Raw genomic sequence first — 26,533 nt, 5'->3', positions numbered from 1 at the left:
TTCTGCCAGCTTGTAACTATCAACTGTACCATTGTGATCTATCAATATGAGGCAATGAGAGCCAAAAAGTACTATATAGGGTCTGCATTTCACAATCTGATTTGAACTACTTCTTTGGCTGTATGCTTCTAGGCCAGTGTAACAGTCAACAAGAATGCATCTGTTCCTGATTACACATATACAGTATAATCCCCACCTCGATTCCTACTCAAGGTACAAGAAACTGCTGCCCCCATCTGATGAATTATTATGGCAAAGTTAGAGGTTTTTCTTTCCTTTTTGATAAGGAACAGATACAAACAATCCTATATGAGGAGCCCAAGTTTTCCATTTTTATATAATTTATTTGGACAGCTACCAATATATCATCAGTACAATCTCCAAATATTTTCTGCCAGGATAATTTAGATTTTCTGTAAAGAAAAGCAGAAAAAAGCCAGTTGATATCATGCACTAAAAATACTTCCAATCATATAAAGCTTAGAAATCCCTCCACCCTCTAATTATAGTAAACAAATTGGGATAAGCCTAAAAGGCTAGTACAGGTGTGTTAAGTTCACAACTGTGTTGTAATTTCAATCCAGCCAGCTGCCCCAAGTATTAAAGAGACCGTAAATGACTTGGGAAGCAACTTAACTTTAACTGCTCTGCCGCCCTATCTTTTCCCAACCCTCAAGTATGGAAAGGATAGGCCGTGCTGAGGGACCAGATCACTCCCTTCAAGGCCAATTAGAGAGGATCCACATTGCTTCCCTTTACAAAACTGGCACTAATTTAACAGATTAAAAGTTACCAGAAACCAAAAGCTTGTGGAAAACAAATATTGTTTCAATAATACATTCAAATAGGAGAAACTCCCTGCTGCAGATATTTATGGTAGTTATTGGGCTGTGCGCCACAGCCACATTTCTAAACAACTACAATGAAGGAAGTTGATCATCAGTGTATCGGACAGACTTTAGAAGGATTCTGCTGATCAAGAACTAGCCAGAAAGTGCATGGTAGTAAGCAGGTCACTGAGCAATGAAGTCTTGATATTGTTTTACCTGTTAAAATCCACTGCTTGGCTCACTGTAAGAAGAGGAAGAAGTCTGTCAGTACATCTTTAACAAAATCATTGTTATTTAAAAGACAAGCATTGCCTCATACCACCTACCATTATTTTTACACTACTGGATACCAACTATTTCCCTACCTCACAAGTACATAGAATTAATCTTGGGCAGTTGCCTGACACTGACTAAAGAATCAGACACTGAATCTTATTAGCAGGCTTCCATTAGCAGTAATGTTGAAATCTAAGTTTGTGACATAACAGTACTGTGATTAAACACAAAGGATTAGGGGAGAAAGTCAAGATGTAGGACAATTTTGAAGGCAACAGAAACCAGTCACAGGTAGCTTAGAAGATGGTAATGGTTGCTTATGTGTGAAGTGAGTAGTCTGAGGTGCAGGTTGCCAAAGTTAGTATACATTGTTTTCAACTAAAATATATTAGGATTCTTGTAAACTGGACAAAAGCAAGGAATTATTTGCCTCCCACTGCCAACCCAAGGCAAGAGAACAAAGAGTATGCATTGTAGTACACATTAAAATGGCATCCTCTTAATACACTTGACTTGTGGTACACATTTACCAAGAGAGTTTGTTGCCACTAGAATATAGCAGAGAATGGGTAAATGGAGACACTTATGGTCATGGTCCCCACTCAGTTTTTAGCCTTTACTGCAACATCAGAGTTTTCACTTGAGTTTTTAATACATAAATGGAAGAAAGAGTTCAAAAACCATGAAATAGGAACGTGCCCTTTGAAGGTATCCTTTAACAACTTGGATGTGTTCTAGAAGACTTTAGATGTCTAAACAGATGTTATTCATTCTCATACGGTCGCAGCTAATATTGAAGGGGGCATGTTCATGATGTACCATCACAGAAAAAGAGGGAACAAGTGTGCTAGTGTGAAGAGTTCCAGAAATAGCTGCACAATCTTGCACCTTAACCACCATGGGAGACACCTGGATAATGGAAGAGTTCTTTGCCCACAGTTAAACAGGAGGTGCATTTAATTTGAGCATCTGGCAGGAATTTAAACACAAAATGCTAAGAATTTGTATAGTATATAATCTGCCAGTTATATTAAAAAAAAAAAGAAGAGGGGCAAACCTTTGCTGTTCTGCACAAGAGAATTTCTAGTGTTAGATACCAATGCTGTTAGCTATAATCGGTCCTCAACTCTAAATATGGTCCTCAAAGTAGTTTTTATAAGTAGACTATTTGCCTTGGCACGTGGTCAGCCTTTAAGTATGAAACTTTGTTATACTTTCAAGAAGGCTGTTGCACACTAAGTAGGAACATGCAACATACATTTTGGTCATCTAGGGCCATTCTTATGTTCTCAATATGGAGTACACTACTCAATTTTAAAATGTTATACATTAACTACATATATTTTTCCAAACCAAGCCAAACCTGCCTGATTCTATGGCAAAGTATTTCATACTTGAAATTAACTCTACGCAAAGGCAGAGAAACTGTGTTCCAAAGCAAAAGCACACAGACAAAGTAAGAGAGCATTAGAAAGTCAAGCAAGTGATGCAGAATGCACGCAATCACATCCATGCTTATTCTCTGTACCTGCTAGGCACTTCATTTCTGATCAACAAGAATCCCAAGAAAGTAGGAAAGAAAAGTGAAAGTAAAGGATTACTACTAATCAAAAGAGTGAATTGATTTATAGCACTTCAGTCATATTTAATGAAAAGCTTCAATTCCCATCACCCTTCTACAAAATCAGGAATGTTTAAAAGCAAATTTTAAATCATGCTTACGTTAAAACTACTACTGAATGCAACTTTGCTTTCTACACTGGTATTTGTTAAGCAACACTTGTTTTCAGCTTGAATGCTCCAAGTATTTTCAACTCCATTAAATGCCAGTGGGTGTTCTGACCTTTACCTGCACCCACCTCACTGAGGGACATTTCAAGCTTCATTTAGTTACTATTAGTATGTGCTAATTTGAAGGGTAGGGCAGGGCAGGGCAGGATAAGATCAGGAAAGAACTATTTTAGCAATGCAAGGAGGAAAAGGGTGGAAAAAGATATTCCAAAACACTCCAACTTCAGATGAAGACTTTGGAGATTATATTATTTTATATTTTCACTTCGTTATCTATTAAGTAGGAAGAAGGTGCACAAAAACAAAACTACTTGAGAAACTAAGAACTACACAGTATCTCCATGTTAATCCAGAAGTAAAAGTTGAAATTTGGAGGGGGGGAGGGGAAGGAAAAAGTTATTTTTGTGATGAAACACAATACAGTTACAACAGCGACTGCACTTATGAGCACTGATGGGTTGACCTTACCTTCTTGCCAGCCCCAACGTTTGCTTTAGCAGTTCCCCTGACTTTCTTCATCCTGTTCTTACGCTCTTTACGCTGTTTCCTTGAAGTCTTTTTCTTTTCATACAAGCCATGCTAGTAAAAGATGAGCAGAGTAAATTCACTGAGTTTGGTTGAATTACCAACTGGAAACTAGAGAAAACAATGGTACATCAGCATTTAACCTTGGAAAATCATAGTATTCAAACGTAATCTAGTCCAACCCCCTGCCAATACAGGAAACCCACTACTACAACATTCCTGGAAAGTTGACATTCAGCCTCTACTTAATTTATTTATTTATTTATTTTATTCGATTTATTAGTCGCCCATCTGGCTGGAAACCCAGCCACTCTAATAACCTCTAACAAAGGAGACCCCACCACCTTCCAAGACAGTCTACTCCACAGCTTGTAAAATCCTTTTTCTTCCCATTTGAACACAATGGAGCAACAAAAAATAACCCTGACCTATCATTTAAGTGACAACTCTTGGATTATTTGAAGGTGACAATCTGATATCACCTCTTGATCATCTCTTCTCCAGGTTGAACACACCCAACTCCTTCAACCTTTTCTCATAGGACTTCGCCTCCAGACCCCTTATGACGTGTTTATCCAATACCAATAATGTAGACAACACCCTACTCAGAATCTACGTTGGCAATTTCAGTGTGGTGTAATGGTGAGTGTTTCTAGGAAGAGGGAGAACAGGATTCAAATTCCAGTATATCACTCTATCAGCCCAACATATCTCACAGGGTTGTTACGTGTCAAACGTGGGAGAAGCAAGAAGCCCTGCTGCTGCCCTGAGCTTATTAGTGGAAGGACAGTATTAATATATGTATAATTAAATACAATATTAAGCAGCAGTCCAATTAATACCGACCTACTTAGTACCATTATGAAGCAGTAGTTTCAACTATTTTAAAATCAAAAATACAAGAGTGCATCTTTAATGTAACAAAGGCTTCAAAATGTAGGCTAGTATATTAAAGCCTCAGAATGAAAGAAAAACCATTTACCATGACCACTAGCCTGCCTGTACCAAGTAAACAAATAAAGAAGCCTACCCTGGCTAGTCTATGCTTTGGTTCATTTTTCTTTGCATAGTCTAGGGAATCGTAGATCATGCCAAAGCCTGTTGTCTTTCCACCACCAAAATGAGTCCTGAAGCCAAAGACAAAAATAACATCTGGTGTTGTCTTGTACATTTTTGCCAACTTTTCACGGATTTCAGTTTTGGGGACAGTGGCCTTTCCAGGATGAAGAACATCAATCACCTACAAATACAAAATTGACAAAACATTAAGCACTTTGAGGCATTTTGTGTATTGTGAAAACAAAAAAGAATTTACAAGTGCAAGCGGTTTCACCGAAGTTCCAATGCGTGGACTACTTTTTATTGTACTGCACATATCAGCCCTAAGTTTTCTCTCTGTGGAGATCCAGTTGTCCCAAACATTGGTGTCATTCAGGTGGCAATTAAAAACCTATTTATAGTTGAAAGACTTTTGCACATAGTATAAAAGGTGTTACCTGCAAAATCTACTAATGGTGTTATTCTGTATTTTTACATATATTGTGTTTTTATGGGTTTTATACTGTGACTTAAGATTGTTTTACTGTCATCATAAATGTAACCTGCCCTGGCCTCCTATAAGAATGGAATATAAGGGGTGGGGGGAAATCAACACTTATGCAGGGCTCCAGGCTTAGGTTCACACAGGATTTAGTGCGAGTCAAAGTCTGCACATGTACATGTGTGCACATTGTGCTCCTGGTACAGTGGTAGCAAGCAAGCTAGAAGCTCACTCTGATGCCTTGCTCCATGTAGGGCGTATATTTTGGGGTGCAGTGTAAAATTCTGAATACAGGAACAAAAACCAATACTGCAAGATTTACTAGGGGAAAAAAATCAGCTTCCACCACTACATTTTGGAACACAGCCAGTAATTTATTTACCTTGTGGCCTGTCCTGTCCTAGTGCTTCAAGCTGACTTTTCAGACTTTAAATTCAACATCACTGCAACTAACACCAGTTGGTTGATGGCAGGATGACTGGGCCAAAGCAATTTGCTCAGGTGTATATATAGTTATCCACTATAAAGTTAATAAACTCAGTAAAACTCTGAAGAATGAGCAATTAATAAATTTGATTAATCCCCTTTTATCCTCCCATAGAAACTTTGACAAACTAGCTATATCAGCTTCCTAGGATTATACACCACCAATTATGATACAATATGTTAACATTAAAAACACATTAATTCTGGTGGGGGGCCATATCACCATTTACCAGATATTTTAGTCAGTGTCAAGCAACAAACCTGGCTTATAATTGTACCTCAAGACATTAACATAAGCAAAAAACAAAATAGATCATCATTATTATGTTACTAATTGATCCAAGAAAACACTGCACAGTGACTAAATATGATCAAACTAAGCTTAAATACAAAGACAAGATTTGCTACAATTTAAACTTTGGCTACAATTACTAACGAAATAAAAGCATTAACATAATCTCCTTACCATCTGCTTACGCTGAAGCAGTCTGTTTGTCATGAACTTCCTTGTTCTGATAGTCACTGTATCATTCTACAATAAAAATAAAATTCCAAACACCATTATGGTTCATTTATATTAAGCAACAATCCAAAGCTACCTTAAAAGCCTCATTTTACCAAGGGGGAAAAAATGGGTGTAAACTGGTAACAACCCTTCGGATTCTGGGAGACACATATGATTCAACTGGGCCTCAGCTAACACTACAAGCCAGCCAGTCTTCCCCAACCTGGTTTTTGTTGCTATTGTTACGTGCCTTCAAGTTGATTACTACTTATGACGACCCTATGAATCAGCAACCTCCAATAGCATCTGTTATAAACCACCCTGTTTAGATCTTGTAAATTCAGGTCTGTGGCTTCCTTTATGGAATCAATCCATCCATCTCTTATTTGGCCTTCCTCTTTTTCTACTCCCTTGTTTTTCTGTATTATTGTCTTTTCTAGTGAATAATGTCTTCTCATGATGTGTCCAAAGTATGATAACCTCAATTTCATCATTTTAGCTTCTAGTGATAGTTCTGGTTTAATTTGTTCTAACACCCAATTATTTGTCTTTCTCGTAGTCCATGGTATGCTCAAAGCTCTCCTCCAACACCACATTTCAAATGAGTTGATATTTCTCTTATCCACTTTTTTTCACTGTCCAACTTTCACATGCATAGAGATCTGAATGATCCTGACTTTAGCGTTCAGTCATACATCTTTGCATTTGAGGACCTTTTCTAGTTCTCACAGCTGCCCTCCCCAGTCCGAGCCTTCTTCTGATTTCTTGACATGGTCTCCGTTTTGGTTAATGACTGTGCCAAGGTAATGATAATCCTTGACAAGTTCAATGTCCTCATTGGCAACTTTAAAGTTACATAACTCTTCTGTTGTCATTACTTTAGTCTTCTTGATGTTCAGCTGTAGTCCTGCTTTTGTGCTTTCCTCTTTAACTTTCCTCAGCATTCATTTCAAATCCTTCTTGGTTTCTGCTACTCTGTTCATAGGGTTTTCGTGGTAAGAGGTATTCAGAGGGGGTTTACCATTGCCTTCCTGAGTTTGGATGCATCTTAGTCTGGTGTCTCAGCTTTGACCATTCTGCCTTGGGTGCCCCTGCTAGGAGTCTAGACTCTTGGTCTACACTCCTGACAGCATTGCTCTCAGCTTTTTCAACACTCTCAAACCCCCTCACCACGTTAAGGTGTGCATCCTAGAGGGGGGTACCCTCTAGATTATGTTGGACTCCCATTTCTCACCAGCCCCAATCAGCATGGTCAATGGCCAGAGATGATGAAAGCTGGTGTCCAACAACTTCTGAAGGACACCAAGTTGAGGAAAGCTGGCACAAGAAACAATCGAACTCTAATCTTCCACTCCCTCCTTGTGCATACGAAGAGCAGGCCACCGAGAAATAATGTGGCGGGAGGGGGATGCGACATTGAGAGCGGGAGTTGGACCCCTAAAACACTCTCCTCCCGTCCAATAACCAACCTTACACAACTATGGGGCCTCGCTAAAAGAGCACCCGCACCCCCCAACACGACTGGGCAAAGGATGGCGCAGGGTTAAAACGGATGGAAACTGCCTCTGAAAAAACTCGAGAAATTAAGAACTCACCATCTTGGCAGCCTCTCCTGTAGCAGAGAAAAAGAAGGAAAGAAATGTTAGCAGCCAATCATATACCAGCGTGGGGAGGAAAAGGAGGGGATTTATGAAGCTGGGGGCGGGACTGCCGTGCTAAAAGCACATGCCTCACTGGAAATCAACGAGAAACCATAGAGATTTCCTGTCTTGAGAGAAAAGCACTGGTGCGTTCGTAGATTGCAACGGTCTTAAGGAAAAGCTTGCCAAGAACTCACTGCCAAATTGCTGGCCTACGTGCACGTTTCCTTCGAAGTCCGAGCCCTTTAGATCCGTGGGACTTATTTCCGAGTAAGCACACGAACGACCAGGCGGCCAGGCACAGTTCGTAGTTCCAGCATTTGCAACATGAGGACAATCAACAAAGTCCTAAACGCCACAGGATGGTTGTTTAAGGATGCATGGAATTAGAGAACACTCGCCTTTCGGCTGCTATAATCACAAAGTTTCACAAATTGATTGACTGATTTAAACCCACATATCAGCATCATATCTACGTTTACTCAAATCACTCTTCCACACGAGGCTCACTCCTAAGCACGCCTAGAACGGCAGCCCTACAGCCCGATGCCGACTTGGAACTTACAGCGAGATCTTAACCCTGGCCACTCAGCAGTAAGCCTTTTTGAATTCATTAGGTAAATGGGCTTACGGCGGAAGCCTCATTAAATCTCACCGGGTGTGCAGCCCCTAATTCTGTTTATTGCGAAGGAACTCCTTGTGTCCAGTGAGGCTTACTCCTAAGCAGTGGTGGCTGCTGCCCATTGGGACTGGTGAGCGGAAGACGGGGAGCCCAATAGTAGGTGAAACCAGAACTAAGTAGAGCCAACTGATTCTAGTTTTGCCCCCACCCTCCTCCTCCTCCCTGTGGGGTTATGCAAGGGCAACACTGAGACTGAGGAGAAGGAAGGCAAAAGCAAGTGCTTCCCCTCTGGACTGGTTGTAAGAAGGAAGGCAAGGCAGGTGGGGGGCTGGCAGAGGCCAGGCTGAGGCTAGTTAGGCACTGCCTCATCTGCCCAAATGGCCCAGCCTCCACTGCGTCTAAGGTAAATTTGCATAAGACCTAGTTTTAAACGGCTTTCTTCTTGGTAGAGTCCAGACACGAGGGGGGGGGAATCACATTGAGACTAGCTGGGTCTTCTAACGGACGTTGGTTTGTATGATGAGGAGAAACGAACGGATCCTTATGCATGCTTACTCTGGCTTACAAGAAGCATCCTGGTGGATCTCAGATCGCGAATTCATTAATTCTTTGGAGTCGCGAGCTGAGATCTACCATCTAGATTAGCATGCAATCCCTCTGCAATTGTCGCGGGACTTGAAATTCTTTTGCTATTCATCATTCTAATACACAGCTTAGAGGGCTTTTATCAAATCGTAATCAATGACGCTTTCAGTCTAATACCGGAAGTTCAGCCTGCTCATGGTTTTTCATAGATAATAAAATGACAAGAGTAATCGGAACTTCCTGTTCATATAGGACATCGTATTTTTGTCTTCCCTGGAGGCTGGAACTGAGTTGTCCGTTCCTAACTATGGAGAAATCCCGAATTTTAGCGATTAAGCAGCACCATTTGTCCCTTAGTGGTTTGTTGTTATGTGCCTTCAAGTCGATTACGACTTATGGCGACCCTATGAATCAGTGACCTCCAAAAGTATCTGTTATAAACCACCCTGTTCAGAACTTGTAAATTCAGGTCTGTGGCTTCTTTTATGAAATCAGTCCATCTCTTGTTTGGCCTTCCTCTTTTTCTACTCCCTTCTGTTTTTCCCAGCATTATGGTCTTTTCTAGTGAATCATGTCTTCTCATTATGTGTCCAAAGTATGATAACCTCAGTTTCATCATTTTAGCTCCTAGTGACAGTTCTGGTTTAATTTGTTCTAATACCATGGACTGCAAAAAAGACAAATAATTGGGTGTTAGAACAAATCAAACCAGAACTGTCACTAGAAGCTAAAATGATGAAACTGAGGTTATCATACTTTAGACACATAATGAGAAGATAGGATTCATTAGAAAATATAATAATGCTTGGAAAAACAAGGGAGTAGAAAAACAGGAAGGCCAAACATGAGATGGATTGATTCCATAAAGGAAGCCACAGACCTGAATTTACAAGATCTGAGCAGGGTGGTTCATGACAGATGCTCTTGGAGGTCACTGATTCATAGGGTCACCATAAGTCATAATCGACTTGGAGGCACATAGCAACAACAACAATACCCAATTATTTGTCTTTTTTGCAGTCCATTGTATGCGCAAACCTTTCCTCCAACACCACATTTCAAATGAGTTGATTTTTCTCGTATCCACTTTTTTCACTGTCCAACTTTCACATCCATACATAGAGATTGGGAATACCATGGTCTGAATGATCCTGACTTTAGTGTTCAGTGATACATCTTTGCATTTGAGGACCTTTTCTAGTTCTCTCCTAGCTGCCCTCCCCAGTGCTAGCCTTCTTATTTCTTGACTATTGTCTCCATTTTGGCTAATGACTGTGCTGAGGTATTGATAATCCTTGACAAGTTCAATGTCCTTAGTGGCTAAGCTAGGTAATTGTATACCGTGGAAATAGGGGGGGGGGCTTTTAGAAAGCTGTATGTACTACAGTCATGAAGCATACTATCGGTCTCCTCTCTACCCTGCTCCTATTCCACGCTCTACTACTGCTTCTACATTCCTCATATGTTGAGGGGGAAAAAAATATCCAACTTTGCTTTAAAAAAAAACGCTCTGAGAACATGCAGTTTCACATTTTAAACTCACTTAAAATTCTTGAAAGATTCCACCAACGCTGGCTCTGCAAAATTCTGCAAATTGCTTGGGGAGACAGACGGACTAATGTTAGCGTTTTGGAAGAAGCAAAGACTACCAGTGCTGAAACAATGATCCTTCAACATCAACTTCGCTGAACTGGCCATGTTGTTTGAATGCCTAATCACTGTCTTCCAAAGCAGCTACTTTACTCCCAACTTAAGGATGGAAAATGGAACATCGGTGGACAGCAAAAGAGGTTTAAAGATGTTCTTAAAGTGAATCTAAAAAAATGTAACATGAACATCGACAACTGGGAAGTCTTGGTCCACGAACCTCCCAAATGGAGGTTGGCTATTATCAAAGGTGCTGTGGACTCTGAAGAAGCACGAATACAGGGCGAACGGGACAAATGAGCTAAGCGGAAGGCACATCAAACAAATCCTCATCGCGGCCATCTTCCATCTGGAAACCTATGTCCTCACTGTGAGAGGCTGTGTGGATCCAGAATTGGCCTCCACAGTCACTTACGGACCCACTGTTAAAGACCTTATCTTGGAAGACAATCTTACTCGGCCATGAGTGATCGCCAATGAATGAATGAAATCATATCATCATAACGCCAGGAATAAATTGCAGCTTCCTTCTGTTGATTGGATACTAAATACATTTATTTGGGAATAATCACAATTTTCTTGTAAAAAAAGATATTATACTTTTAAAGTAACAATAATAAAGTGAGCATGTGTAACCATGTTTATGTGTGTTTTTTTAAGGAGGCTGCCGCAAACTGAGCTCCAGCCTGTCCAAGCACCCTGTTGATGGTGTCCCCATAATCTGCTGCTCTCTAATTATGGGGACAGGGGGGATGTCTGGGCTCTGGAGTCCAAGACAAAATACCTTTATGACAAGTTGAATACGTTTTATGCATTATAGTAGGAGAAGGAGCCAAATAGAGTTTATAGGTTCGCAACATTTTGATAGTAATTAGAAATGAAGTAGGGCTAATAGTGATGGTGGTTGTTATGAATATTATTAAATAGTATTATACAGGACTGTTATTGTATAATAGTCTACTATGAATATGGAGGCCAACCAAGAGGTCTTCTGTATCTTTAAAAGTTGTGCAGGGGAAAGGGAGAATTCCACTTTGTGGTTTTTCCCATTCAGTGTTGCAAGAACACCTGCACTTGGCTGACTTTCTCTTCTCCTAAAGATACAGGTTCGGTCTCAGGCCCTGAGCCTGGCAACCCTAACTATGCAGCAGGGTAAATTATAACAGAAATGCCTTTGGGTGTGTTTTCATCAAGAGATATGTATTCTCATTTAGCCATTTTCATTTGAATGCTTGGCTAAATTATGTATAAATTGTATGTGACAGTCACATGAGATACTATTTTAATCATAAAAAGTAAATCCATGCTCTAACTCAGGTCTTATTTTGCGTGAGAACATGAGAGAAATGCCCTACATGTATCAATGCCAATACAGTTGGTTATATCCATATCGCAGGAGTGGAAGGAGTTACAGCAGGCGTAGCTTTTGACAGCCCTGAAATGGAGTCCACTGTTAATTTTGCTAGTTGGAGGCAAAGCTGGGGCCACTAATCCCCAGTGCAAAACATGGCTCATGTTGGAGCAAAGGTCAATCTACACAAACTTGTCCTTCCATATTATCTCCCAGTCCACACTGATTTGTATTCAGATACATTGGGCTTTAAAAGCACTTAATCATGGTGCACTCTGCTCCAGAAATTCAGATTTAATTTATTTATTACATTTATATCCCACCTCTCTTTCATCATAGAACCCAAGACAGGATACACACGGTTCTCAGGCAGTCTTCCATCCAGCCACTGCCCAGACCCAGACTTGCTTAGCTTCAACAAGTTGGTGGCCTCATGTATCTTCAGATCATAGCCTGGGACCAGGGGTGTAGTGGTCCAGGGTCTTGGTGTGTATGTCTTAGACCCCTTACTTTTTTGGGAGTAAGGTCCCTCTGCCTCCAGCATCCTATGAGCCAATCAGCATGAAAGTAGAGTGTGTTTGGCACTGAGAAGAATCTCTTTACATGATTCCTGATCTTTCCTGCTGATTGGAGCCAATCAGAGTGAAAGGAGCTAGCCACTGAGAAGAGTAGGTAACACACTCATCTTGCAAGCTTTTTGGCTCCTCTGGATATCTGTTGTTCTGGAAGAAGGTGCACATGGGAAGGACTCAGGAGTGCGGAGATAATGATGGAGAGCAAGCAAGTGAATGTGGCTGAAAGAGGGGATGTGGCTATGAGGGGGCTTGGCATCACTATCATGAAGGGACCCTGCACTTCTGAATTTGTCATCACACTACACTACAACTTAGTATACAGCGTACGAAAAAGTTTATAGAATGCACACACCTGGGAGTAAGTCCCATTGAACGTGATAGGACTTGTCTACTTAGAAGTATGACTATCTCTGAATAATTGCATGGCTTGTTGCAGCCTTGGGGTACCTTAAAAACTAACAAGAGTTATGACAGCACCAAATTTCTCTGTCTCTGGCCGGTTTTTCTCTTGTGATCACCAGCGCGCCCTTATTTCTCTGTTACACCTCCTGTCCAATAGGCGGCGCTACACGAAACTGACGATTGCTCCAAAGGTACCATTCTTCGTAATTACAACGTCAGACGCACCTGATCGTTGGCGGCCGGCACCGGGTCTACTCCGCAGCGTTTGCTGGTGGTTCGGTCCGTACGGCACCGGCTAAGGCGGGCACGCGGTCATTCCATTTCTCCTCTGGGTCGGGGGTGAACCGTCGCTATGGTGAAGGAGCAGTTCCGCGAGACGGATGTGGCCAAGAAGATGTAAGCCGGAGCTATTTTATGAGGTGGAGCTTGGGAAGTGACGGACAGGAGAGCGGTCCATTAAGTTATATGGAGGGGGAGGGCATAGTTGAATGGTCTGCAGGCATATAGTATTGATCCCAAGCACGTGTACTAGACTCGATCACGCAGTCTGGAAGGTCATTTGGGGATCCCACGTTAACAGCAGGGATGATAATTGTATTATGGGGACATGGTTCAGCTAAAATCAAATATTGTAATTTTATGTAGCATTGAACAAACCTCCTACTTGTATTAACATTTTCCTCTTTTTTAGTTAAAAAAATACTTTCTAGTTGTGTTTACAGTTATGTATGTCTACACAGAAGTAAGTCCCATGAAAGTCTGTGTGGGATTGTAGCCTTGTGTACTGAGTTTCTGCTTATGCTGTCAAGTGTAGTGTAAAATACCTAAACAAAAGACAAACCAGCAGAAAATTTCAGGTGGTTGTTTGTCTTTGCTGTTGAAATCAATGGGACTTGCAATCCTAAATGCACTTACTATGGAATAAATTCCCTTGAACTTCCCTTGAACTTCCCCTTGAACATGCATAGGATTGTGCTGTAAAGTACTGTAAAGTAAATTCTAGAGGGGGCAGTAGGAGAATGATATCGTAATATTAGAAGGTAGATTAGTAGGTATCAGTGACTTCGCCCTTTCTATCACCTGTAGCTATACATCAGAAGTTCCTCTATAACTAGCCACCCAATAATATTTGTGAATATTAACCAATGGCAAAATATCCACTAGTCACTGACATAGAAGCTGCTGATGCATAAAAGATAATGGGTTGTATTCTATGATAAAATATAATGGATTGTATTCAGCTAAGTACTAGTCAGAGTTAACACATTGAAATTAACGAACCTAAATTAGCCGTTTCTATTAACTTTAGTGGTCTAATCTGAGTAGGACTAGCACTGAATACCACCTAATCTCAAGAAATCTGCATTTCCATAGTTAACTTTTAAGTGAGCTGCCCTGACTCCCCACAGCCCAAGGTAGTAGCTCTGTAGGAGAGTTTTTTTTAATTGCTTCTTGCCTTAACCCACATCGTGACAGTTAAATTGTAGAAGGGAAGAAGGCAAGATGAAGCTATGGTGTTATTTAACTCAAAAGTCCTTATTGCATTTGTAAGAGAAGGCTGATTTATTTTAATCCACTTTTTAGTTTAGTCCTTAGCTAGCAAAATAAGGGTTCAAGTCATATGTAAATAGTATGCTTAAGGGAAAACTCTTGACTGAACTGGGAGCCTGCAATGGGATGTACAGAGGGTGTTGTTGTTTTGGGACTAGGCCACTCATGGATTTATATGCCAAGGTCAGCACCCTGAATTGTGCCTATAAGACCACAAGATATAAGTACAGAAGTCTGGTGTACCACCTTCTTAGTGCCTCTTACCTATCTGAGGCAGACCATCATATTCTGTGTGATCTGAGACTTCAGGGTAGTATTCAAGGGCGTTCCTATTCCATGATGTTCTGTGGTGATGTTTTCTATTCTAGAAGCCATATCTGCTTTGGGATGAAGTCTCCAGAAGAGATGCGGCAGCAGGCTCACATCCAGGTGGTTAGTAAAAACCTATACAGTCAAGATAACAATCACTCACCTTTGCTATATGGTGTACTGGACCATCGAATGGTAAGATCTTTTGCTGCTCAATCATATCCTGGCATGTGTCGGAAGCAGTGTAAAAATCTAAGCCATAAATAACCAGATAGTTCCAAAACAAACCAATTCATGCTGAACCACAACCAAAACATGTGCTCAGTTACAAAACCACTGTCTGAAATGCAAATTGTAACAGCTGTGGTTAGGGAAGGATCCAAAACTTAGCTACAGAGCACATGTTTTCCGTACAGAAAGTCCCAGGTTCAATCCCCAGTATCTCCAGTTTAAAAGGATCTTGGGTAGCCGGGCTTTGGAGGGGGAAATCAACCTGAAACTCTGTGGAGCTGCTGTTGGGAAGACTAAAGTACTGAGCTAGATGGGCCAATAATTTGACAACATAAACATCTTTTATGTTTGAAATGGTATGGTATGGAAGTGGACTGCTTTCAAGTTGATTCTGACTTACGGTGACCCTATGAGTAGGGTTTTCATGGTAAACGGTATTCAGAGGGGGTTTACCATTGCCTCTGTCTGAGGCTGAGAGGCAGTGACTGGCCCAAGGTCACCCAATGAACTTCATTGCTTGTGTGGGGATTCGAACCCTGGTCTCCCAGGTCATAGTCCAACACTCTAACCCAGCCTTTCCCAACCAGTGTGCCTCCAGATGTTGTTGGACCACAACTCCCATCAGCCTCAGCCAGCATTGCCAATGGTCAGGAAAGATGGGAATTGTGTGTGTGTGAACCAGAGTGGACTTAGAATTTGTGGTTTATTCTGTGGAGGAAATGGCTGGAATATATAAAAAGTATGGAGAGGGCCGTTAAGAAGGGGTGGTGGCAAGAGCCCAGTATTACACTTGCCATGGTGAGTGTTCCATTGCCCTCCAGCAAGCATGATGAGATGAGTACCAGCCTTTCTCTCCAGCTTGGAGCTGAGGAAGGAGACAAGGATCGTCCCTGCAGTTGTCCTGCACTTTAGAGGTGCTCAGAGCACAGTGAACGGATTCCTGCCCCAGCAATAAGCTGGAGAAGAAGGCTGGAGTTTGTTTGGCACTGGGCTGCTGAGGTGCTTGATGCCTGACAGTTTTGTTCCCTGAGCAGTTAGAATGTTTATGAACAATCTGTCCCATTAGAGCAGCTGAGTCAATGGCACAGACCCAAGTGCAATACAACAAAGACTTCTGTTTCTGTGCTACTCATGTCTTAGTACACTTGCCACCATGTTTTTAAACTTATGGATTCTTTTTTGGGGATTGCAATGAATTCCGGAATTACCCGTTTTCTCATGAGGCCATGCAAAGAGTGTACACACACAGGAGTGTAAGGCTATATATTGCCTATGCTTGAAGGATTTTTTATGTCATCCTACAGATAACTAGCAATGGGATGTCTGATTCATCAGAGAGCAGCTTGACACATTTTATATTTCCCTCTTCTTTTAATTGTCTTATGCAACTCTGCTCCCAAGGGTACAAGTGAAAAAGATCGTCCATGTGAAACCTGTGGAAAGAATCTGGCCGAGTGTTTGGGGCATTATGGCTACATTGACCTGGAATTACCTTGTTTCCATGTTGGGTACTTCAAAGCTGTGATAGGCATTTTACAGGTAAAGTTGCATTTAATGTCAAGGACCAGAGATGACTGGGATTGGGGGAGAGGAGTCCTTCGTGCTGTTCCAATCATGGGTCAGTGCTCATGATGATGCTCTCTGATAGGAAGTTTGAGCAAATATAGTGTGTAAATTACATGAGCAAGGGAGCTGATTCCTTATGATACGTGATTGGGCTTACAGTCTGGAACAATAATTTTGTTTTGGGGGCACTAAGGTTACATGGCGCTAAATGCTTTGGGGTAATTTTGATGTTATGTGCCTTCAAGTCTACTACGACTTACGGCGACCCTATGAATCAGCGACCTCCAAGAGCATCTGTCATGAACCACCCTGTTCAGATCTTGTAAGTTCAGGTCTGTGGCTTCCTTTATGGAATCAATCCATCTCTTGTTTGGCCTTCCTCTTTTTCTACTCCCTTCTGTTTTTCCAGCATTATTGCCTTTTCTAGTGAATCATGTCTTCTCATTATGTGTCCAAAGTATGATAACCTTAGTTTCAGCATTTTAGCTTCTGGTGACAGTTCTGGTTTAATTTGTTCTAACACCCAATTTGGTACTAAGGTTACAACAGTTAAAAACATTAAAAACAAATATACAAATTTAAAAACACATTTTTAAAACAATTTTAAAAAACATGCTAAAATGCCTGGGAGAAGAGGAAAGTCTTGACCTGGCGCCGAAAAGATAACAATGTTGGCGCCGGCTGCAACTCAACAGGGAGATCATTGACAGCAAATTGTTTTTTGCTTCTTTTTAAGATGGTTTGTAAGACTTGTTGCCGTATCATGCTGACCCATGAAGAACGTAAACAATTTTTGGATTATCTGAAGAGACCTGGCTTGACCTACCTCCAGAAACGGGGCTTGAAAAAAAAGATATCTGAAAAGTGCAGGAAAAAGAACACCTGCCCATATTGTGGGGCTTTTAATGGTGAGTGCAGGAAACTGCATTTTGGTCCTTGAGCACCTTCAGTCTAGAACTTTTTCATACAGCCAAGTGAAGCTTGTAATGTGGTATATCTTGCTAACAACAGTCCCCTGCCGTTGTAGTTGTGCATAAAACATAAAATTCAAGCTATATTTTTTTTATTGCAAATGGTCCAGTGGTATCCTTTTGAAGAGAGATTAATGAAAAGCTCACACTTTTCGTGTTTGCGTAGCATTATCATGGCTCTTGTTTAGAAATTGCTTGCCCTATTTATTTATTAATTATCACAGCCTTCCTCCAAGCAACTCCATATAGTATACTTTATCTGTCCCCTCCCATCTTGTATCTTCATAAAAACCCTGTGCATTTTGTTAGGCCAAGAAATAGTGACTCAAGGTCAGCTTTGTGGCTGATTGGAGATTTGAACCTGGGTCTCCCTGGTCTCAGTCCAACATGCTAACCACTAAAGCTATAGCAAACAAGCTCTTGTGTTGGATCTTAATCTAGTATCTCCATACGTGGCTATGGATTGTAGCCTTTGCTTTCAAAGAAAGTGTAGAGATAAAAAAGATCTTAGAGTGTTTTGTGAGCTTGACTTGAGGACTAAAAGGGCTATAGAAATTTATAACAGAGCAGTGGTTCTCAACCTTTATGAGTATGGGACCCCCTTTGTAAACTCAAATTTTTTTGCCCCCCCCAAGCTAATTGTAATTTTAGTCTCTGTTAATTGAAAAAATGGTGTGTGGCAAAATCACGTCTCCAGATATCCCTTTCCATAAAAAGCTCCCTGCAGACAGGGGGGTGTTGCTTTCTTTTCTTAATGCAACGGTTCATCAAATTGGTATCCCCCTCCCCTCACACGCATGTAATCTGAAGATGTGAAGTCCTGTCTCCCAACACCAGTGGGTTACAGAGTTGGACTAACATCCAGGTTCAAATCCCCACCCAGCCATGAAGCCCACTGGGTGACCTTGGGCCAGACACAGTCTCTCAGCCCGATCTATTTCACAGGGTTGGTGTAAGGGTAAAATGCAAAGAGAGGGGAAACCATGTGCTCCACCTTGAACAACTTGGAGGAAAGGTAGGACATAAATGCAATAATAAATAAATAAATTTCAGCTGCAGTATGTGGACCTCAGCCAACCTGCTGAGCTTTGTTAAAATCATCAGCATGAAGCAGCAGCAATTGTGGTAGTAGTGGGGATGCTTGATTGTGAAGACAAAAGGGTGGCTAGGTTGAGGGGGGGTAGTGCTTTTAGGCCTTGGGATGATAATCAGAACTGATAACTTGGTTAGCATGCACTTGGGGAATGAGAGTGGAGCAGAAGACAGATCAGCGCATGCACGCACACAAATACATGTGCTCCTCCTGCAAGCATCTGCAGGTGTGCATGCATTTGGGCACATGAGGGGGAGGGAACCCTCAACTGCTGCAGCATCTTGGAGAGAGAGGCTGGGAGGTGGAATGTAAGTGGAAGAAAGGGACTGGCACACACACTTAGCCTCAGAGACGGAGGGCGAGCAAGTCCTGCGCTTCCTCGCTGCTCCTTAGCTCTGTCTGGGCCAAAGGTGAGATCTGGGCGGCCTCGCAAATAAGAATAATTTTTAAAAGGAGGTGGCAGCGAAGCAGGAGTCAGGAAAGGCAGGCTGGCTGTCAGGAACGAAGGGGGAAAGCAGCCTTTCCTTGCAGCCTTACTTATTTTTGCTTCACAAAAAGCCCTCTCGTTCTGAGCGAGGGCATCGTCAGTAGTGGTAGTGCGATCAGACGGGAGTTGGGATAGTAACCCCTTCTTCCTGGTAGCACCTCTCTCAGCCTCCTTTGGCATCTGCCAGGCTTGGTATAGGCAGATGCCTGCCCTTGGCGTGCCTGACAAACGCTCTGGTGCTTCAGCAAAGTCCCCCTTTCTCCTTTGGAGCAAGGGGGAGGTGTCATCTGCTGTGGCAGTGGGGAGCAGACGGCGTCCAGGTAGTGAAGACTTTTTAATATTATTATTTCATTTCTTCGTTGCTCGCGGCTCCCTCTGGATTATTTTGCGCCCCCCCCCCCGGGGGTCACAGCCCCCAGATTGGAACCACTGTAACAGAATAAGATCACATTTTTGGCTAACAGTAAGAGTGTAACACGAAAACTTGTCAGTTGTGCTGCTGCTATAGCAAAATGGTATCAGAATTGTTTTGGCCCCAGTGCAATAGACCAGAGCCCTCCAAACTGCAGCCTGTGGACCACCAGTGCTCTGCAAGCTTTGTTCATGTGGTCCACAGTATGTCTTGGATTGGTAACTGATGATCGCACATCCATCATATTAACTGTTCATATTGATTTTTCATCATATTTTCATTCTTTTCCTATATTGTATTTTATCGTATTACAATTTGAATTCTGTGAAAGACAATAAAAGACAACATGTAAGAAGGAAAAGAAACAATAAAATACTATTAAAAATCATGCAGCATCTGGCACGGTGCACTGCAGTTGCTACAACAAGCAGAAAAATGGTTAAGTGGTCTGTCAAGACCCTCCGCAATTTATAAGTGGTTTGGTGGGGGGGGGGGATTGGAAACCACTGCGATAGACTGTAACAGGGAAGGACCATAGCTTAGGAATACACAATTGCGTGTGCAGAAGGTTCTGTGTTTAAGCCCCAGTTTTTTTAAAAAAAATTGGGTAGAAGGGCTGGAAAAGCCTAAAGCCAGAGATATAGGGGAACCACTACTATTTGATGGGCAAATAGACAATTTAAGACCACTTTGTATTATTACTGATAGTAGATTACATGACGTCTTACATATTTTGTTACTGAGATTGGCCATGTGGTTGTCACCCCAAACTTTCTTGGTATTAGAGTTGCTGCAAATATTTCCTTTTGGTTTTATAACCGAGTTTATGTTGTACCTGACAAAAAACAAATTTGAACCAAACCTTCTTCGTCTTGGCAACAGTGTAAGCCACTGTACAGTTACCTTCTCCTGCTAGCGTATGTTTTGCTGGTGTGTCTCCTTCATTATGGACTGTCTTTTTATTTTGGTAAATGTTTGCTAAACGATGAACTTGCCTAGAGAGCTGACCAATCTAAAACTCGTATGCAAATGTATCTTCTTGTAGGTACTGTAAAGAAGTGCGGATTACTGAAGATAATCCATGAGAAATACAAAACCACTAAGAAGATAGTGGATCCCATCGTATCTAACTTCATACAGTCCTTTGACACTGCTGTGGAACATAATAAAGAGATTGAATCCTTACTGGGGAAAGCCCAGGTAAATGAGCAACCAGGGGATGCTAGCCTATATTAGTCGCTTCTTTTTCTGTAGCAAAGCGTGTGCTGGTGCTGCGCCACTTCTCGACCTCCCTCCATCTGAGTTGCAGCTGCATACTGGAGACAAAGACGGGGAGGGGCGACGTCAGTATAGTGCAGGTGTGTTGGTGAAGCCAATCTGGTGCTCCTTCTAGCACTTTTGCACTGCGGCGACCTCACCACTGCCTCCCCCTCACGTCCTTGCACAGCAGTGATTCGGCCAGAGGGAGCTCATGTTAGCAGCACAGTCACAAATGCTATCTGCTACTGCTTCCATTTTAAAAAATACCTGGGTAGTTTCTCATCTCTTCCATAATAGGTCAGAGAGATTGCAGCACGGCAGCTGAATGCGCAGCTTGCTTACAAGGTCCTAGGTTAACAGCGTTCCCAATTTAGGATCTAATCCCATACATGCTTACCTGGGAGTAAGTCCCATTGAACTTAGCGAGGCTTATTTCTGAGTAGATGCACGTAGGATTGCATTGTTAGAGATATCTGCATAAGATCTTTGAGCTTGGTTTGAGATGGTTCAGAGTTGGCATTATTGGGCTTCATGAATCATTGGTCTAAGAAGGCACCTTATCACTCCTGTCATCAGAAGAGTTTAATAAGAGTTCTTTCCCAAATGTGTGGGATGATGAGTGGTTCGTGATGAAGAGCCAGAAATTCTTATTTTCTTTTTGGGAACAGAAGTAGCATTGGAGTTTGTGAAAGTGCGTGTGTGTTGTCAGAATTGCTGAGTTATTGTGCGGGATGAATTGTAATAAATCTCAGTCTTCCATAAGTACTCCTTAAGAAAATGGGCAGGATCCAACTGTTGTAACGCTATTGATTCTTGTCAAGGGATGCTTTCTAAGTCTTAGGCTTGTGCATCCCCTGGCAGCTGCCTGCATTTCCATTAGGTGGCCTGCAACACACTCTTAGAACTATTGTGTCTGGGCTGTCCTTCATAAATGCGCCTACGCACTGTCAAGACTGAGTTCACCAAAGTCTGGGCTGTGATCTCATTGCGATTGATAAAATAGGAAAGTGTTGTGGGTTGTTAGCCTGGAGCTGGTGGCAAGGGGAGTGGAGGTACTAAGGAAATAGAAGGGAAACGTGTCATGGGAAGTGAAGGAGGTTGTAGGAGGGTGCCGTGAGAAAATAGGGCAGGGGTGTGGAGCCTCAGGCCCAGGGCCCGAATGTGACCCTCCAGGCCTCTTGGTGCGGCCCTCGTGACCCTCCTTACGCCATGCTCGCTTCCCAGGCTCCACCCCTCACTGACTGTACTCCACACCCTCCTTGAGTACTTTTGCCTTGCTAGAATCTGTCCTTGAACTGTGATGGAAGACAGAAAGGGGGATGTGTGAAAAAACCATCTGATTTATGCGGGGCTGGAATGTAACTACTGTAGAAAGGTAAGAGTTGCATGTATTGTTCCACCCACTTTTGCCTGTGGCCCCATCCAGCACTGGCATACAGCCCCTGGAAGGTTCCCTATAAGGGAATGTGACCCTCAGCTTCAAAGAGGTTTCCCACCCATGCTACAGGGGATGTAGGAGTTGAGTGAGGATGCCCAAAGAGGTTTCTGGGTTTTGGAGACATAGAAAACCCTGTAAGAGTGGTGAATTTCATGAAATTTGAGAAATGGCTACTTGAGCATTTTAATACTCTTCATCCTGTACATTTAGTGTCTGATGGGTGACAAGAGGATAAACATTTTGATCCTGTGCTTATATTGTGATCCTAAAAACGTGTCCATGAAATGCTGGCACAACATCTTGCTCTTCCTTGTGGTTTTAAAGCTACCTGATAAATCAGTGGGTGGGAGCTTGTATTTAGCCAAAAATGGGAGTTTCCTGCCCTGTGATATTAACATGTGATTGTATCCTTTTTAATTTTGTAGGAGAACTTGAATCCCTTAGTGGTTTTAAATCTCTTAAAGAGAATTTCCGCAGAAGATATCCCTCTACTTTTGATGAATCCTGAAGCAGGCAAGCCTTCCGACTTAATCCTGACACGACTCTTGGTTCCCCCACTATGCATTAGGCCCTCTGTAGTGAGTGACTTAAAATCGGGCACCAACGAGGATGACTTAACAATGAAGCTGACAGAAATAATTTTTCTCAATGATGTGATCAAAAAGGTGAGCTGCCCTTTAGTTTTTTATATATACAGTTATAACAGAGATGGTTCTGCTTCTTAATGGTACTTTTCAAAATGGCCACCTGAACAGGGATGCTTTTAGCTTTTGAAATAGTAATAAAACTGGTCAGTGAAACCATGGTCAGCATCCACTACAGTAACATTGTTTTAGACCTTCCTCAAAAATCAGTCAGGTGCTTGAATTGTGTTGCAATCTCATTCTGAGCATACGTGTGTAAGGTTGGCCATGCCCTGGTGTATAGATAATGTTCCTCATCTCTTAGCTTCCTTTCCTATCTTCTTCTGTGGAAATCCCCTTCCTTCTGGGGTCTGCTTATCACCATGGTGTAACATTATGCCTCCATCAGTGAGTTAATGGCTGGGGGCAGCAGGGGGGATTGAACCAGGATCTTCATGATCTGGCTCTTGACTACTACACCAGAGTACTTTTCAATTTGCAAAGTTTTCAATACAGGAGAAGAACTTGGCTGAACTCTAAAGCTTTGCTTTTGACCAGGGATGGGGAGGCTTTTCCAGCCCAAGGGCCACATTCCCTTCTGGGCAAACTTCCAAGGGTCACATGCCAGTGGTGGATGAGGTCAGAGACAAAAATAGGCAGAACACCAAATGTGGACTTTATCTTTGTACAATGAGCTAGTTTCTGCACATCCTAGCCCACCCGTCTATATCCTCCATCCAGGCAAGCAAGAAGCATGATCGGAATTCAAGGACATTCCAGTCAGGCAAAAACACTGAAGGAGGGTGCAAAGCAGGGCCAGTGAGGGATGTAGCTGGGGGAGAGGAGGTGGGGCTCGGGAAGGGGATATGGCCAAGCCTAGAATTTGGCCCCTGGGCCTGAGGTTCCCCATCCTATGACTTTTCTTGTACATTTTAGAAATACTATGTTTAAAATGAATACTATCATAGAATAGTAGAGTTGGAAGGGGCCTATAAGGCCATCAAGTCCAACCCCCTGCTCAATGCAGGAATCCAACTTAAAACATACCTGACAGGTGGCTGTCCAGCCGCCTCTTGAATGCCTCCAGGGATGGAGAGCCCACTACCTCCCTAGGGAATTGGTTCCATTGTCGTACCACTCTTAACAGTTAGGATTTTTTTCCTGATGTCCAGTCGAAATCTGGCTTCCGGTAACTTGAGCCCATTATTCTTTGTCCTGCACTCTGGGATGATCAAGAAGAGATCCTGGCCCTCCTCTGTGTGGTGATATTTCATGGACTTGAAAAGTGCTATCATATCTCCCCTCAGTCTTTTCTTCTCAAAGTTAAACATGCCCAGTTCTTTCAGTCTCTCTTCATAAGGCTTTGTTTCCAGTCCCTTGATCATTCTTGTTGCCCTCCTCTGAACCTGTTCCAATTTGTCTGCATCCTTAAAGTGCGATGTCCAGAACTGGATGCAGTATTCAAGATTAGGCCTAACCAGTACCAAATATAGGGGAACTAGCACTTCACATGATTTGGAAACTATACTTCTGTTAATGTAGTCTAAACTAGTATTTGCCTTTTTTGTAGCCACATCACACTGTTGGCTCATGTTCAGCTTGTGAACATACGAAAAAGCCTTAAGTTTTCACTTGCTAAAACAGATCTTCCCAGGAATAAAACCTGTTCTCTTATGCACCTTACCTTCATGTCCAAAGGCTTTGTGATCCTCAGTCAGTGATGTCAATTAGTCATTTCAAAGTGTCATTGCTATTTCACAATGCTGCTTCACTTAGAATAGACTGCCACCACTCCACAATAGAATGCCTCCACTCCAGAATGTATCTCCTTGTTCAGACAAAGCTGTTTCTCATATCATGATCAAAATGTGTCTGGAGGTAAAAAAAACTGCATATGGATGTCCATATCTTAAAAATTAAGATTTCTAAGTACAAATATGAGAAGCTCTTTAACATTGATCCAGTTTTGCTGTACCTCAGATTTTGGTGAAATGTCTGGGCTATTAAAAAGGAAAAGAGTTAATAGAAAAACTGATGCAGAAATAGAAAAGTGCAAAGGACAAAAATGTAAAAATGCATTTATTGCAGAATAGTGGAGCTTCATCACATACACTAACGAGGCAGATAATAAAAATATGGTTCCCAAAGCCTTTCAAAATCTCTGGATTTCATAAACGTGACCCAATAAAATTGGAAGAATATTTATTTGTATGCTCATGAGCAGAGAAAGTTATTTTGTGTATGATGTATCCTTCCCAGTTTGGGGTTATGTACATTTTGTTGCCAATAAAAATGTAAAGAAAAATAATTTGTTTGAAATTACTTTCTGCTTAAACCTGAAGGAGTAGGTTCTTAGTATTGATTGAATGTCCTTTGTGGTAAGGGATAGAGAACTGTGATTATTTTAGGTGGGATATATTGGGAATCAAATATCTTAACTACAGCTGTAACACACTTGGCAGGTAAAATGTCTCAGTTCTCAGATTTTGAGTTCACACAAAAATGATTGCATCTGGAAGTCCAGATTCTGAAATGCTCTGAAGTAGTTGCTACTCTATTTTTGTTCTTTGCTTTTTTCCCCAATTTAATACTTTGTGAAAGAAATTGGATTTGTAATTTCTGTGGGACCATGTCCTTGCAGAACTTGCTGAATGTTCTCTGCAAATATGAATTTGCTTGTTTTGTGAAACTCCTTTTTTGAATTAGCTGTTTTGTTGTTGTGGTCAGCATAGGATATCAGGAGCCAAAACTCAGATGATAATGGAGGACTGGGATTTCCTGCAGTTGCAGTGTGCTCTGTACATTAATAGTGAACTCTCCGGCATTCCTCTCAACATGGCGCCCAAGAAGTGGACAAGAGGCTTTGTTCAAAGGCTGAAGGGAAAGCAAGGTAGGTGTTTCAGCATAATCTCTGGCTCCCATAGCTACCACATCTGAACATGTGAACACCGCCCTCCCTTTTTTGTCAGGTCCACCTGGTCCATTTGTATCGTGTCTGACACTGACTTTCTAGAGTCTGAAGTAGAACCCTTTTCTAGCCCTGTTCAAGATTACATTTGTTTTTTGGATTTTTAAATCTTGCTTCCCAAAGCAGCTTTATCTGGGAAGTAATGAGACCAAACTCCCTTGCGTGTCCAACGCTGTTACCACTTGTTGAAAGTTACAGATAATCTCTGTAGGGTCATGTATTGTGAACGGTGCAGTTACATAAGCTTTCTGGCTTTTTGTTTGTCTTTGCAACTGACCGTCTTCATCCTGGTCAGGGCAGTGGGCTATTCTCCACTAATGTATATGTGCATGTTAACACAGGCTAGTGAGTTTTAACCCTTTTCTCTGCCGGTGCAATTGGTCAATCCAAATGAGCAAAGTTTAGTTGCTATATTGTGCACCGTGTAGGATGCTATGCATTTTACCTGAAGTCCTCCATGGTTTTGCCCACTCCTTTATTCCTCATCCTTCCTGTCCCTATGTATGTGCCCTTCATTCCTCCAGCTCCACCCTCCTCAGCCATCCAAAGGTCTCCTGCAAGCTTAGATGACTTCAACTTTGTTGCCCCTTATGCCCGGCACTCTCTCCCTGGGGCATCAGCATTCCTTCAAATATCTCCTCAAAATGTATTTTCTCCATGAAGCCTTTGGTTTAACCCTTTTGTCATCATCTCATACTGAAACTAAGCTTAAATATGTGCATGCATATTACCCTCGTCCCCAAATGCCCCATTGCTTCTTCCTGAATCACAGTTTGGGGCAGGAACATGTTGTCTTGTTTGTTACTCTGTAGAGTGCTATGTACGTTGGTAGCACCATATTATGATAAC

At 42.0% G+C, this 26,533-nt stretch overlaps 2 protein-coding genes across 9 annotated transcripts in view; one reads left to right on the top strand and one right to left on the bottom strand.

Annotated features, from left to right (window-relative positions):
- Positions 1-323: 323 nt before the first annotated feature.
- On the bottom strand, positions 324-7,622 carry RPS24 (ribosomal protein S24). Of its 2 annotated transcripts, XM_061634903.1 has the most exons (7): positions 7,549-7,622; positions 5,915-5,980; positions 4,453-4,662; positions 3,366-3,476; positions 2,635-2,652; positions 1,047-1,071; positions 324-413 (listed from the first exon to the last, which is right to left on the bottom strand). In XM_061634903.1, exons 1-5 carry the CDS (start codon positions 7,549-7,551, stop codon positions 2,647-2,649), a joined length of 396 nt encoding a protein of 131 aa, XP_061490887.1. In that variant the 5' UTR covers positions 7,552-7,622; the 3' UTR covers positions 324-413; positions 1,047-1,071; positions 2,635-2,646. The 2 variants fall into 2 exon arrangements, with proteins under 2 accessions (XP_061490887.1, XP_061490888.1); XM_061634904.1 differs by lacking the exon at positions 2,635-2,652 and having other exon boundaries at positions 7,549-7,619.
- Positions 7,623-7,718: 96 nt separating this feature from the next.
- POLR3A (RNA polymerase III subunit A) overlaps positions 7,719-26,533 on the top strand; it is a 65,757-nt gene continuing 46,942 nt past the window's right edge. The window contains exons 1-8 of one of the 7 annotated variants that reach the window (XM_061634895.1): positions 7,719-8,371; positions 12,933-13,171; positions 14,695-14,830; positions 16,268-16,405; positions 17,169-17,340; positions 20,441-20,595; positions 22,519-22,758; positions 25,444-25,606. In XM_061634895.1, the coding sequence (XP_061490879.1) occupies positions 13,128-13,171; positions 14,695-14,830; positions 16,268-16,405; positions 17,169-17,340; positions 20,441-20,595; positions 22,519-22,758; positions 25,444-25,606 (1,048 nt within the window). In that variant the 5' untranslated portion in view covers positions 7,719-8,371; positions 12,933-13,127. Of the gene's footprint in view, positions 8,372-12,932; positions 13,195-13,308; positions 13,330-13,441; positions 13,518-13,572; positions 13,633-14,271; positions 14,323-14,694; positions 14,831-16,267; positions 16,406-17,168; positions 17,341-20,440; positions 20,596-22,518; positions 22,759-25,443; positions 25,607-26,533 lie in introns of those variants that run through there. The other 6 variants (XM_061634898.1, XM_061634902.1, XM_061634901.1 and 3 more) reach the window with 6 other exon arrangements.

Source organism: Rhineura floridana, chromosome 7 (assembly GCF_030035675.1).
Source record: "Rhineura floridana isolate rRhiFlo1 chromosome 7, rRhiFlo1.hap2, whole genome shotgun sequence".
NCBI classification, from domain to species: domain Eukaryota; kingdom Metazoa; phylum Chordata; class Lepidosauria; order Squamata; family Rhineuridae; genus Rhineura; species Rhineura floridana.
This window is presented reverse-complemented; position numbering and strand designations above follow the sequence as displayed.